Here is a 12,410-nt window from a genome sequence, read left to right on the forward strand (position 1 = left end):
CTCTTACTCTTTATTCCTCTGGAAACCCTCTGTTGTGCCGTTCTAATGATGCTATCCATGTCTTTGTAGCCCTTATGGTAGCTTCTCTAGCGAGCCTGGAACTTGGGGGACTCTCTGGGGTCTGTAAAGATTAAATCCACTCCAGTAACACTGATAACAACTGCCTTTTTACCCATTTTTTAATCTATTTGATCATCTCTGCTGCTAGCTTAGCATTAGCCACCATTACGTTTTCCCAAAATGGATGTCACATAGGCTAAGACAACCAATGGAAGGCTGTTTCTGTTGTCACATCATCCTTTGCCAAACAGCACACGTGCAAACCCTGGATGAGGGCAACAATAGGGTGCAACAAGCTTTATGCTATAAAGGAGGAGGCTGGGGTGGAGGAGGTGAAGCTTTGCCAGCAGCGTGGTGCATCAGCATTAATGCAAGCAGGGATCAGTGTGAATACATCATATTTAAATATACTGCTGTGTTGAGAGAAAGAGCTGTGATTGGCTGTGGGAGCTGGGAGGCGATAACTGGGATCAGCTGCCTGTCAGGTGATCATGATGGGGCATATGACTACCTTCTTCTGCATGAACTAGCTGATCTAATTGATGTAGATCTAGTCATTCTTCTGCTTGCATGTAAAGCCTTTTTTTTCAAATGTGCTACAGAAATAAAGTCTGGTTGTCATTATTATCAATCTGATAATAAATTAACCTGTCTTGGAAGTAAATCCCAAACTTTCTGGCTGGGCTTTGTCAAAGGATCAATCAAATCTACCTTTATGTAAAGACACAGTAGGCTCTGTGTTCATCTGCCTTCATTTGTCCTCTCAGTGATTCTCACAGATTCTCTCATGCAGATTCTGGTTTTCCCTTGGAGCTGGGGAAGAAAACAAACACACTGTCTCCTAAAACTTATCATCTCTCCCTGGTTCTCTCACCCACACACCGCCCAAGCTCTCACTGTCCACCACATCAGGCAGAGTGGGAATCACTGGGCAGATTCCCCTAAGCCAGTGTTTGTTTGTGGAGTGTGAGGGAAGCTGTCATTTAAGGCCAACTTTTCTCTCTCTGCCTCCAAGTTAAACAGATGTGATCCACCCGTCTTTCCTGATGTCTCTGTCTCTGCTGCAACACTGTGCAGATTGAAACTCAGGCCAAAGAGAGCAGCAGAACGAGTAAGCTAAATAATGCAACATCTTTAAGAAATTATAATGGTGTTATAATTCAATTTATTATGGCCTGTTTAATTTGAAATGGTTTGTAATGCGTACCTGGATTATGCATATTTATAAGACATTATTTTGTTTTGTTCTGATGCCAATAAGTTTTTAAAAAGTCTCTGAAAAAGTGCAGTTTCCTTCTTCCCTTGAACGTCCAGAAGATGGAACCTCTTCCCCTGTTGTCTAAGATACGACTGTAGTCTCCTCTATGTTGCCCCCCTCATTCAGGTTGTCAGCCATCATCTGTGTCCCTCACCGCTCAACTTTAAAAACTTTTTCATCCATCACCTTAAACAGTAGAGTCTCAAGAGGCTAGACTCTCTTTTAGTGAAGTTAAAGTCTGTATTTTAGCCAATCAATGTTGCAGTTTGTGGATCCTGTGTCTTAAAAACAATAAGATCATCCAAATCATGTCAGGACTTGATAGGAAGCCGCGTCTCATTGTCTTAAAGGTATATATATATAGGCAAACAATGCATCTGGTCTAAATGGGTTGCTATGCTGCCAAATAAAGACAGAGTGCATGTCAATTGTTGTGCTTTAGCGACATCTACTGGCATAAAAATGCCTGTGCATCTAGTTTGACATCTGGGCTCCAATACCACCTGATTTATAATCCCATCACAGTTTCCCCTCTTTTTTTTATTTTTTTTTTATTTTGCATATTTGCACAAAGAAGTGCTCTTTTCTGCTTTATACTTCTACACAACAATTTTGCTTAAGACTCACAGAATTCCATCCTGTGGTATCGAAACGGTAAAGAGCCTTGATGATGGCTTTGCCACTGCTTATTTTATAAAATCATCTGTATCATCTATTTTGTCTTTGTTGACCACCATGTTAAATTTGTGAATTTGTTTTTATTCTTATTATTTATTCATAATGATTCTGGGTGACATGAAAAAATCTATATTTTTTGCATTTTTTTATTATATGTGGTTTGATGTAAGTTAAATGCTGCAATCTGATAAATACAGTGAATACTCCAAATGCATATTTAACCAAATTAAGTTTTCTTTGTATAAACTAGAAAAAAGCTTTAAAGCCATGTCTTGGTTTCAGCCATTGCTTTCCCAGTCCCAGATAAGACAATTAAGAGGTTCTGAAAAGTCTTAATACAATGAGCCATATGCTTAATCCTTTATAGTGGAGTCTATGAAGTACTAGAATATTATAGAATATTATTGGTGGAAATCCCATGATTTTTTTCGTCCCTGATATGTATTGTTTTACATTATCATGGAGAAAATCAAGGTCAACAAAGTGACCACATATGGTTCATTTCCAGTTTATAGTAAAATAAAAATATAAAGTATATGCATCATAAAAAGACCTCCAACATTATCCAGTGATTCCCACCCCCCTGGTATTACCATCATTTTTAAGCATGTTGATGATTATATGTCTATAATAACATGCTAATGTACATTAAATCCTGAATCATCAAATAAAAATCAGGATACATGAATTGTTTGTTCCACACATCATTTCTCTGGCCTTGGTGAATGTATGAATGACCTTCAAAGGGGATATATTATGCAAAAATCCCTTTTTCAGGCTTTTCTAACAAAAATATGTGCCTCTGGCCTGTCCACAATCCTCCCAAGAACCAGAAAAATCTTCCACCCCCTTTCCTCCACCTTTCAGAAAATGTGTGCTGAAAAAAAAAGCCATTCTCAGATTTTCCCCTCATGATGTCATGTGGGCAGTTAGCCCCACCCCCAGGTTCGGTTGGCCCTCCCCATTTTGAAGAAAGTTCCTCCTTCCTCTCCTGATCTTCCTCTCTGTCGTCAGCTGAGATACTGGATAGCTCAGTGAGCTACCCTGCTGACCTTAGTCTGGGAGATTGATGGTTCAGATCCCAATCAGTGCATAATGCATGTACAGCTTGGGCCCTTGGGCACAGTCTTTAACTTTGGATAAAAGAGTCTGTTAAATGATATTGTAACATCAGGAGTGCCACATCCTGATGTTACAATAGAGGAGTCTGACAGCTCATTAACATTTGGGGACCCCTGAGAACAATATAAACTTGTCTTAAAAGGGTGAAATATGTCCTCAACCCCACAAGAGTCCTTCAGGTTGGTTATTTATCACTAAGACAACCACAAACCACAAACAACCATGGGGCATTTAAAATCACTGAAATGACCTTTTCCCCATTCTGATGATCTGTTTGAGCTTCAGCACATCGTCTCGGCCATGTCTGCATGCCTGTATGCGGTCATTGCTGCTGTTTGATGGCTCCCTGTGGCTCTCTTTTGATACCAAAAATAAGCATTGCATTAATGTGTAACATGTAGTAATATCTGGGAGAGTTAGAGAAGTGTTATGATTCTGTGAGACACAGTGACAGTGGAAGACAAGAGTGCTGGAATAAGGTTGTAAGGTTGATGCTTTACTTGCATTGTTTTTTAAAATTGATTTTAGTAAAATTATGTGCAAAGAAGTCTGTGTATCATCTGAGTTTTGTGTGTCTGTATACATCTATCTGTCTGTAATGCATGTATGTCTATATACAGGGGTGCCTTATGGGGAGAAAAGTGTAGTACGAGAAAAGGTTTTTTTCTATCCTTCAGCATTAAATAAATAATCTTTTCTGGTTTTACATTAAAGGTCACGTATCTTGCAAAATTCACTTTTTCATGATTATCTAACAAAAATATGTGCCCAAGAAAATGTGTGCACTGCCCCCAGGTTTGGTTGGCCCTTCCCACTGGAGGAGAGCTGCCAGTATTTGACTACACACTGCTATTACAAAGATGTCTATGATACAAGTGAAGTACTTGCCTTCTACTGTAGTGTGGTTGGATAGCTCAGTGGTTTAAATAGCTGACTATCTTACCGAAGGTTGGGGGTTTGTATCCCGGTCAGAGGACAATGGGTGTCCATAGTGGTCCCTTGGGCAAGGTTCTTAAAGGGGACATATTTTGCCCTTTTAAGACAAGTCAGATGTCCCCAAAACATGCCTGTGAAGTTTGTTGCTGAAAAAAAAAACACACTAGTATAGGATTTTTGCATGTCTAAAAACCCCTCTGTTTCGGCCCTTATCAGAACGAACAATTTCTGTGTCTGTAAAAGGTAATTAGCTGTCTGACTCCACCCCTGACCACACCCCTCTCAGGAAATGGACGTGGCACTCCTGATGATACAGATACTTTTATCCAAAGTCAAGGACCTGACAGGGATTTGAACCATCAATCTCCAAGCTCAAAGTCAGCAGGATAGCCCACTGAGCTATCCAGCATCTCTGCTGGCACTTGAAGGGAGGATCGGCAGAGGAGCATGGAACTTTCTTCCAAGTGGAGCGGGCCAACCAAAGCTGGGGGTGGGTGCTTACTCCCCATGTGACATCATCACGTTAAAATCTGAGAACCGCTTGTTTTAGCACACATTTTCTGAAAGGTGGAGAAAGAGAGGGAATGGATTTTTCTGGTATTTGAGGTGATTGTGGACAGGCCAGGGGCACATTTTTTGGGCCTTTCCATGATAGAGGAAGGACAATGGATAAACTCAGAAACAGGGAAGAGACATACGGCAAAGGGCTGCAGGCCAGAATCGAACCCAGGCCACTTGCATGCATGGATAGCGCCTTAACCCACTCGACCATCTGCGCACCCAGGAGTGTTGCACAAACCTGAAAAAGTGATTTTTGCATAATATGTCCCCTTCAATGCCAGAAACACCTGTCCCAGAGTTAAGTTGCTTTGGTTAAATGGATCTGCTAAAATGACATTGTAATGGTCATGTCATGTCATGCTTCTGAGAAAAAATGAAACTAATTATTTTTCTTTAGACCCTAGCATTGTCTCATCTTACCCCACTCTCCCCTACTGTTTTAACCTATGCCTTGCTGTCCTCAGCCGCCTCGTGCCTGGCTAAACGGCGTTGCCATGGTCACCATCAGAAGCTCCTTGTAGTAGCTCCAAACGTCCAGACGGGAGAGCAGCTTCCTAACATTTCTACGAGCGACCACAGAGAGAGAGAGAGCAGTGAAAGCATCACTCAGGTAGTAAAGGGGCAGATCCGTGGACCAGATACGAGCAGCTGTGTGAGGCTGCTCGGCTCACACACCCTCCGGTTCAGCATTTCCTTCACCGGCTACCCGCTGCTTTACCGAGGCTCCTCCTGGACACCATGGTGGCTAAAAACAGAAAACAGACTGGGAAGAGTGCAGCGACCCAGGCTGACCGCGACAAGAGCCCGCTTGTTTCTCCTCCTGGTAAAAGTAACGTGAGGCGAGCAGGCAGGGAGGGTAAAGCTTTCAACAGCTCCCATTCAAACGGGCTCTCCGGTATCAGGCACAAGCTCGGGCTAACTCCTGCTGCAGTCTTTAAGCTGGGAACCGTCTTTATACTCGGTAAGTTAGGAACGTTAGCCTGCTAGCTCCTCCACAAGCTAACGGCTGCTAACGTTAACGTGTGTACACGCGAAGCGTTAGCGGAGCCGTTAAATTAAGTTATCTCTACACGGTTCAGATGGCTAACATTAGCTCACGTTAAAGCTAGCTCACCGACGCTAGCTTCTCACTGTTGTTCATCAAAATCGCATTAAAGTAGCCTGTATCACCTCCGTTTATCTGACAAGTCAGCTGTACACGTGTTAAAATGTTTTCAGGTGACGTTAAAGCTGTCTTTAGAAATAACGTCAACAGAAACCCGTTGTTTGTTGTCAGTTAACCATTAGAGAGCATTATTGTAAAGTTATTCCTCTTCTTTCTGCAGCTGCTGTTGCTGGATATTGTCATTGGTAGGTTCCCTCTGTCACTATATTGTTACTCATTCACTACTGTGTTTACTAGTGGATGCAGCTCTTTGCTCATTTTCCTCTTTCATGAATAGGCATCATCTCACTCAGCTGTTTGAGAATGACAGGCACTTCTCACACTTGTCCAACCTGGAGAAGGAAATGGCTTTTCGGACAGAAATGGTAAACTTTGTTTTTATAACTGTATGATATACACTTAAAAATGTTGTGAAAGCTGTTGCATGTTTTCTCATGTCATCTGATGCATTTTATTTCTTGCAAGTTCACTTTAAGGTTAGGGCTAGGCAATATATAGAGTTTATAAGATACACTAACCAATCATTTTATTAGGCAGGGCTGAAGACGAATGATTTCCAGTTTCCTGGGGATGATGCAAAATGTTCTTTGGATGAATGGAGGTCTTTCCAGGGACAACAAAAGTGATTTTTGTACTTGCATGCATGTATAAGCTTTGTGTTTAAGTTCAACCTTTTGCTTATTAAATCAAAAACATAATAGTGAACCTAGTGCTTATCAAAACAGAAATCTTCTTGTGTTCTTAAAAAATGTGAAGTTTGACAGTTGCTATTAGGGCTGAACAATTTGCAAAAATAATCAAATTGCAATTTTCTTTCCCAATATTGCTATTGTGATTTAATATGCAATTATTATTAGGTTCCTCATCTTATGAAGATTTAAACTATATATATCTAGTTGCAATTGATTTTGCTCTTACTGCAAATTTGATATCAATTGCTATAATTGAATAGGTATTATCAATTTATGTCATTCTTGTTTTGATTGAGAAAAACATGCATAAATTAAAAAAGAAGGATTTTTGTACACCATTCTTAAAAAACTGAAACTTGAATGTTTGCAAAATGTACACAAAAGTTTTGCCCCTGCAAAGCAATGAATGCATTAAACTGGTATTTTGACATATTTCAAGTTAAAGAAATATTGCACCTTCTGCGATTTGTAAATCGCACTAGGCCATACTGCAATTTAATCCAATTTGTGATTAATTGCCCAGCCCTAGTCAAGAGGGTCTGGCTGCAGCCCTCGAGCAAACCTCTACGCTGGGGCGTTCGGCTGGAGACCTCTATGGTGTGGCGAAACCTCTTCGCTGGGGCGTGACATCATTGCCCAAGCCTACGCTTAGGCATGCAGCATGTTAGCTGTTGTTAGCATGACCTAGCTGTTGTTAGCATGACTACACCGCTGTGCTTATGACACATTAGCATAGCCCTGTATGCTGAGGCTTTGCGTTATTGAATGTGTTATTGAATGTGTGCTGGAAAAATTTGGCGTAATGTGCAGAGGCCCTAACCTCCAATTTCCACATATGGCAGCTGTGCTGAGAAGTGCTTGCAAAATGTACTTCAGAGCATATTTATCCCATTCTAGTCAATCGAGCACTTCCACTGCTCTGGCTCAGCTCTGTGGCACCACAGTAGCGCCACACCAGTCTGCTTTGTCAGAGATACGCAGCAGGTCTATGCCCTGTTTATACAACGTTTTGCTTTGTTTCCCGTTTTCGTTTCCAAAAAGTTCCACGTTCAGACGGCAATGTTTTCAAAACAATTTCCGTTCACACAAGACTGCGGGAAACACCAAAACCGATGTAGTATACATGCCAGGCCAGTAGATGGCAGTGTGATTTTCATGCCTGCACCAGATTCTGACTGGACCCATACTGGGTCCAGTCAGAATCTGGTGCAGGCACGAAAAACATCTCCGCTGATCCAAGTGATGGTGAGGTAAATCAACACTTTGTTGGAGAAGTACAGTTAAATTCAAAAGAGTGAGGAGCACGAACAGTACATTGGTGTCGGCCACCTTTGTTTTGGGCTTCCCGTCTGCGCATGCGTTATAAGCCTACTCGCGTGGATATTTACTGCAGCCGCAATGCACATGTTCGTACGGAGACGAAGATGGGGGCGTTCTGAAAAACTTCCATTCTGGAGCCTGTTTCCAAAAAGTTCTGTTTTCAGGCACCATAACGCCGTTGCTGTTTAAATGGACAGCCAAAACGCTACAAAACTTTCGCGTTTTCACTCGAAAACATTGTCGTGTAAACAGGGCATTATTTTCAGCACAGACCGCTGCCTTACGCCTCAATCCAGATAGAGCAGATCAATCTAAACAGCTGGAGAAACTTGTAAAATATCTGGTCAACTTCAAAATACAGCACAGACTCCTGATTGTAAATCATCACAGTATCAACATTATGTTCTCATCCTGCAGCACAAGAGAAAGGTCACCCGGAGGTCAGTGGATCACAGAGCCACTAAAGCACCATTGGCAAGGAAAAGTTAACTCTTGAGGTGGATAACCACATAATTTTACATGAAACCACAGAGAAGAATTTCTTCTATGGCAAATTTCTGCTGGATTTGACCAGTGGGACAGTACTGCAAATGTCAGAGCAGTTTTATTCAGATCAAATGTGCAATGCATGATCATGCACATCTGAATCAGACTACATGTTTTAGGGTCCATTTGAACAGAAAAGAAGATTTTCACCAATTTTTTTATTATCTTTGGAAAACAAACCTGTGTTTCCAATGAAAATATGTGTAAGCTTCAAGATCTCCTGAAAAAAACAAACAAAAAAACAAACAAAAACAAAATTTACATATTGTCACGGACTTTTCTTTAAGTCTTGGTGTGTGATACAGGGGTATTAGGGGGATGAGACATGGCACTCACAGAGGCAGCCTATAAGCCCTGAGTTGTTAGTTTTTTAGTAAGCAAAGTGAAATAAATCAAGCTGAAATACTGACAGTCTGGAATGTAGGGGTGGGAGTCACTAGTGGCCCCATGATACGATATTATCACGACGCTTGGGTCACGATTCAAAATTATTGCAATTTTAAACATTTTGCAATACAGTGTGTATTACGATACCTTATATTGCGACATACTGCGATCTGTACCATTTTTTTTCAACTTTTTAGCTGATAAAGCATTAGTCTTGCCCTCATGTTAGTTGTATTTCTGCAGTATTTTATTTTCATGCAGAACTTCTTGTAAACCTCATCTGTCATGTCCATCTCATTCGTGCCCTGCCTGCATTCCTAATGTCCTTAATCATAGACTTCAGTTCATTAACAATTAATTTGAAAAAAATCTATACTTGGTGGACGCGAAGATACAATCTGTCACCAGACAAAATATCAAGATACTATGCTGTATCAGTTTTTTTCACCCACCCCTACTGAAATGACTGTCAGATATTGATCTGCTCATTAACACTAATATCTAATCAACCAATCACATGGCAGCAACCAGTACATTTAGGCATGTTGGTCAAGACAATGTTCTGAACTTCAAACCAAGCACCAAAGTGGAATAGAAAGGTGATTTAAGTGACTTTAGATTTGCCATGGTTGTTTGTGGACTTAATTCTGTCCCTGGCATTTACATTCTGCTACAGAAATCAGGACCAGGCAAAAGAATTCATTGATCCTTTATAGTAGTATTCATGTATTGATTGTCTTGCTTTATGTCTGTTTCAAGACAAATAGACTATAACAATAAGAGTACTAAAAATGTGTGTACATATAGAGGTATCAGTGTTGATTAAAATAGGTTAGGAAATATTGGCATGTAGGATATCAGCAAAATAGAATATATTGCATTTTAAAGGGGTAAATATTGGTGCTGTCACATTAGCCTTCTGTTGTAAGAAATTGCTCTCTAAACTAGGAACAGACTTTGTGAGAGAGATCCTTCAATTTTTACCCTAGCATAACAGAAAACGAGTGGTAAAACTGGTAGCAAAATAACTGCTATTTAAATACTGTGCATCTGTATTCTCCTTGTCAAGCAAAAGGATTTTTAATGCAAAGTTTACCACGGGTGAGATATGATCTGTACATCTGCTAGAGAAGGCTGAGCTGGAAAAGGCAGACTCCAGTTTATCAGATTTACAAGCTTCAGTTTGACTCACAGAGGAAACCGAGTCCATGATCACAAGATAGAAGTGTAACATGAATCAACATTAGCTTTACATTTGAAGGAAACTGCTCTTCAGAGCAGACAATGTGTTTTTAACAACATGTGAAATGTTGGAGCACATTTATGGCATCTTTTCAGTCAAAGGGGGCTGCACAATCACTAAACAAACAACAAATGTCTGTAGTTTAATGTAGCATATGAATATGCATCTCCAGCTCCAGAGCTGCTGTGTACATTGCTGCTATTCAACATGCAGAGCAGCCTTCATGCCCTTTTCAGAGATGACACTGAAGGTGATGATTTAATCATAAGCAAACAGAATATCTTTCTTCCCCCATCCCTGCTGTGTGCCATCAAGTGGGCTGTGAGCTGCTACCATCTGCTGAGAATGTTTATCTCCATGTTTCTGCTGTTTGAGATGTGTGCGGTTGAGTTATATTTAGTGTCATCATCTGTCTCTTTCTTCAAGTGTCTCTTTTTCTTCACAGTTTTCCTCCTGATTTGATTCTATTCTTTTTAATTCTTCCTCATTTTGAGGCTTTCTTTATGAGTTAATGAAAAGTTGTTCTTCCTTTGTTCCAGGGTCTGTACTACTCATACTATAAGACCATTATTGAGGCTCCCTCGTTCCTGGAAGGCCTTCACATGGTCATGAATGATCGGCTGACAGAATATCCCCTTGTTATTAACACACTGAAGAGGTTTAATCTGTACCCAGAGGTAAAGTTGATTTTGGCGTGCTTTTATTATGAAATAATATTTGCACTACTAATCTCAGTGTTTGTACATTTGACCTTCTGTTGTCAGTCTTCAGAAAAAGCAGTTTGAAACGGTCTTAAGCCTGTTCTAGACTGGGTGTGTGTCACACCATCACAGCTTTCTACTAGGCATGTGTGTGCTGCTTGTCGCCTTTGTCTGCTCTCACAGCCATGTTTATCCTCATAAGTTTTATCGCAAAAAGCCCTACAGTGATTTGATCATTATAAACACATGAATGAGGACAACATTATTATCCCCCCTATTACAAACATCCTAGTTTTATTTTGGATGTTAGCATTACTTTACTTTGCACACAGAAATGAAAATATTTTACAGAAAGCAAAAACCACCAGGAGAAAATGAATTGTCCCCATGTAGAACTGACCCTTTAGTCGAGCCATAGTACAAACCACTGTTGTCCAATGATGTGCTTTAACTTTGTAATGCTCAAAGCTTGTAAAATAGAGCTTAAACTGAGGGTTATCGTCACATTTACACACAGTATAAAACTTCAGTAAGGGTTGAGGTGTCACTGGTGAAAGCATCATGCCTAAAACAAATAAATCAGTTTAGACCTGAGATAAAGAATTGTACATGCTCACAAAGCAGGAAAAAAAGATAAAAAGTTATCACAGCATTTCCAAGTGGGAAGAACTGGAGTGAGAAGGATCATCAATAAATTCAAAGAGAGCGACACAGTCCAGAATAAGCCTGGCAGAAGTAGTGAAGAGAAAGATTTCAAAGACTCTGGAAGAAAACTAGTGAGAGATGTGTCCAAAGACCCCAGAACAACTGCCAAGACACTAGTGAATGACTTAGCCAAGTCAAGAAATGTAGTCTCAAAGAAGACCATCGCTAGAGCCCTGCACAGGAACGGACTGCAAGGTTGCAGGCCAAGAAAAATCTCCTTTTGCAGAAGAGACTCCTTTAAGTCAGTCTGCTAAGGACAACCCGGAGAAAGATCCCGATACTGGAAGCATGTTCTTTGGTTGGATCAGACCAAACTAAGGCTCTTTGGCCATAGGGACATTGCTTATGTTTGGAGATGAAGGGAGAGGCATATCACCCAAAGAACACCGTCCCCACAGTGAAACACACCAGTGGGAATATCATGCTGTGAGGATGCTTCATGAATTTTCAAATTTCATATGTTGGACCTGGTGAACAAAGTGAACGTTATTAACTGGCCTGCACAAAGCCCTGACTTGGATCCTGTTGAAAAACTGTGGGGTGAACTGAAGACTGAGGTCCATGAAGGAAGACCATCAGATCTGGAGGAGTGTTTTGCCAAAGAAGAATGGGCTGGGATTCCTCAGGAGACGTGTCAGAGAATTGAAAAATTACAATAAACTACTGCAGGCTGTTATCCAGCAAGAATGAGACACATCTGACTATCAGCATCAGAGGGGATCATCATTTAGACCTTGGTAGTTTGGAGTTTTTGTGAAATAATTTTGTTTCGGTGTGCAAAATAAAATAATGTAAGCTTCCAAAATAAACCTAGGATGTTTGGAAAAGCTGTGTTAAAAATTCCTTGCTTAACATCACTTGGGAAACACTTTTTAAAGACTGAATTTTTATAGGTGGGATAATAATTTAATCCTCATTTGTAACTACACATGGAAAAGTTCACTATAGAAGCATTCAGTACAAATTAGGTGAGTTTTACAGAAATATTAAACCAGGTTTTTACTTTTAAAAGCACAAGCCATAGGAGTAAATTTAC

At 40.5% G+C, this 12,410-nt stretch overlaps 1 protein-coding gene across 1 annotated transcript in view; it reads left to right on the top strand.

Moving 5' to 3' along the window:
- The first annotated feature begins 5,221 nt into the window (after window positions 1–5,221).
- Window positions 5,222–12,410, top strand: part of dpy19l1l (dpy-19-like 1, like (H. sapiens)) — a 46,138-nt gene continuing 38,949 nt past the window's right edge. The window contains exons 1-4 of the mRNA XM_041793906.1: window positions 5,222–5,576; window positions 5,941–5,965; window positions 6,058–6,145; window positions 10,508–10,645. Of these exons, the coding sequence (XP_041649840.1) occupies window positions 5,354–5,576; window positions 5,941–5,965; window positions 6,058–6,145; window positions 10,508–10,645 (474 nt within the window). The 5' untranslated portion in view covers window positions 5,222–5,353. The remainder of the gene's footprint in view (window positions 5,577–5,940; window positions 5,966–6,057; window positions 6,146–10,507; window positions 10,646–12,410) is intronic.

Source organism: Cheilinus undulatus, linkage group 8 (genome assembly GCF_018320785.1).
Source record: "Cheilinus undulatus linkage group 8, ASM1832078v1, whole genome shotgun sequence".
Taxonomy (NCBI): domain Eukaryota; kingdom Metazoa; phylum Chordata; class Actinopteri; order Labriformes; family Labridae; genus Cheilinus; species Cheilinus undulatus.